Genomic DNA, 1,857 nt, shown 5'->3' with positions numbered 1-1,857 from the left:
GTACAGCAAAAATATGAAAATGTTTAAAATTAGACAAAATTCATGAAGTAACTTTAAGCTTACTATTTTTAACATGCATGCAACACTAAAAAAGACATTCGTTAGAAATAGTAACTACATTGTACAGCATAGGAAGACATTCTCTGAAAAATAAGCAGTAACTAGATCAATATTAGACTAGACATATGTACAGAAGTCTGAAAGAAAAAATTAAAAATTAAAAAAAACACAATTCAAAGAAAATAACCATGAACAGCACTAATTCATCGAATGTCTGTAGTTGAAGCCCTAATAAATAATATTATCACCCTAGATTAATAAGGTCCGAAGCAGCATCTGCATACTCCATTATGTCGATGTTTCCAGCCAGGCGGGAGTCAATTCTTCTGTACTTCCTGGAACGAGGTCGTTGGCTTCCTCCTGCTCCTCTCTGGACATTGTTGATTTCATTTGCTGCATCAATTTCCTTGAAGGTCTGGATAAGTGTGTAGATGTTAGGATGCCCATGCTGGATCTTCTTCAGTTTGGCATGCCAAGACTCTTAAATGGTTAGTTGTGCGGGGTCCCTCTGTGGCATAGTGATTCCATGTGGTCTGGTCTCTCTCAAACCACTGGTTGACAACGTAGTCGGTAAACGGGGTTGCGTCGATAGGCAGGTCAGCATCCTCCAAATCATTCAGCGCGTTAAACCAGACATCCTCTACCTGCTGCTATGGAATGAGGGGAAGAATGGCTGCCCGACGGATCAGCTTCCGAATGTCTCCATTCTCCCTGTAGGCTGACTGCAGTCCTGTCATCTGTGCCTTGCGCCAAATACACTGGGTGTAATGGAAGAAGCATCCCTTCATGACAATTCCCGGAAAAACATGTCGCATGGCGTTGTGGAAGGCAACTTCATAGTCGGCAAACGCAGTAGTTGGAGTCATTGGTAGGTCGCAGTCATTCATTGCTGTCTTCAGTAGGCTCAGGAAACGGATGTAGATCTCTTGGCTCTTTCCGGGGAGTAGGGCGTAAACCAAAGGAGTCATGGTTCCATCAACCTCTGCGTGGATGGTGTAGATTTGATGAAACAACGTCGGGCAGGTGTAGAAAGTTCCATCACAGTATATCTTGTCCGAAGCAGCAAGGTCTGTCATATTCCCCGAGGTGGCGAAGGCAAGAATCCGGGCTTCATCTCCATCGTCAATCAGCAGAAAGTGCTCTCCGGTCAGGGTCTCAGTCCATCGTCCATCAAGATTGATGTCATTAGTGGTCATGGGGAGCTTGGTGTCATCTTACGTCTGGCTCTGTAGAGAGCTGATCTGGCTGAATTGAAAGTAGGGATCCGTCCCACAACGACCCTTGTCTCATCGTCCCATCGTCCCATTCCTCATCTCGCAGCTTGGTTATCTCCTCCTGGTATATAGATGGTATTGGTCTGACTTCTCGTTGGCTTCGGTTCCTAACATAGGACATGATCTCCTTGGCGACGATGTTGGCATGGTTGGCAGGGTGGTTGTGGGGATGGTGTCCAAATCCTACCAGTATCCTGTTCCGGGTGTTTAGGGTGGCTGGGCAAGTAGAGATGGTACACCGCCAGTAGGTCCTGTAACAGAAAAAATAAACATGATAAATATATAAAATAAATATATGAATGTAGTTTATTTCTAAAGTTGAATATGAATAATACTTTTAAAATATAACTTATTTACCTTTCACCACGATTGTTTTTAACCCTATAAAGGTGACCATCATGTGCTAAGTTCTGACCACCCAGTCTGTTTTCAACAAACGTCAGGTTAATCTGAGCATTAGCCATTCTGCAAGTGAAGATGTGTTGGGGAAAAATCAGATGCAATCAATAAAGAAAGTGAAATC

The 1,857-nt window shown here is 43.4% G+C and overlaps 1 protein-coding gene across 1 annotated transcript; it reads right to left on the bottom strand.

The window, feature by feature from the left end:
- Positions 1-710: 710 nt before the first annotated feature.
- Positions 711-1,256, bottom strand: LOC132563951 (uncharacterized). The gene has a single exon (XM_060228707.1). The coding sequence runs from the start codon at positions 1,254-1,256 to the stop codon at positions 711-713; it is 546 nt and encodes a 181-aa protein (XP_060084690.1).
- Positions 1,257-1,857: the final 601 nt, after the last annotated feature.

Source organism: Ylistrum balloti, unplaced genomic scaffold, assembly GCF_031769215.1.
Source record: "Ylistrum balloti isolate Yb309-2 unplaced genomic scaffold, AGI_CSIRO_Ybal_v1 Utg371934, whole genome shotgun sequence".
In the NCBI taxonomy this organism is placed as follows: domain Eukaryota; kingdom Metazoa; phylum Mollusca; class Bivalvia; order Pectinida; family Pectinidae; genus Ylistrum; species Ylistrum balloti.
This window is presented reverse-complemented; position numbering and strand designations above follow the sequence as displayed.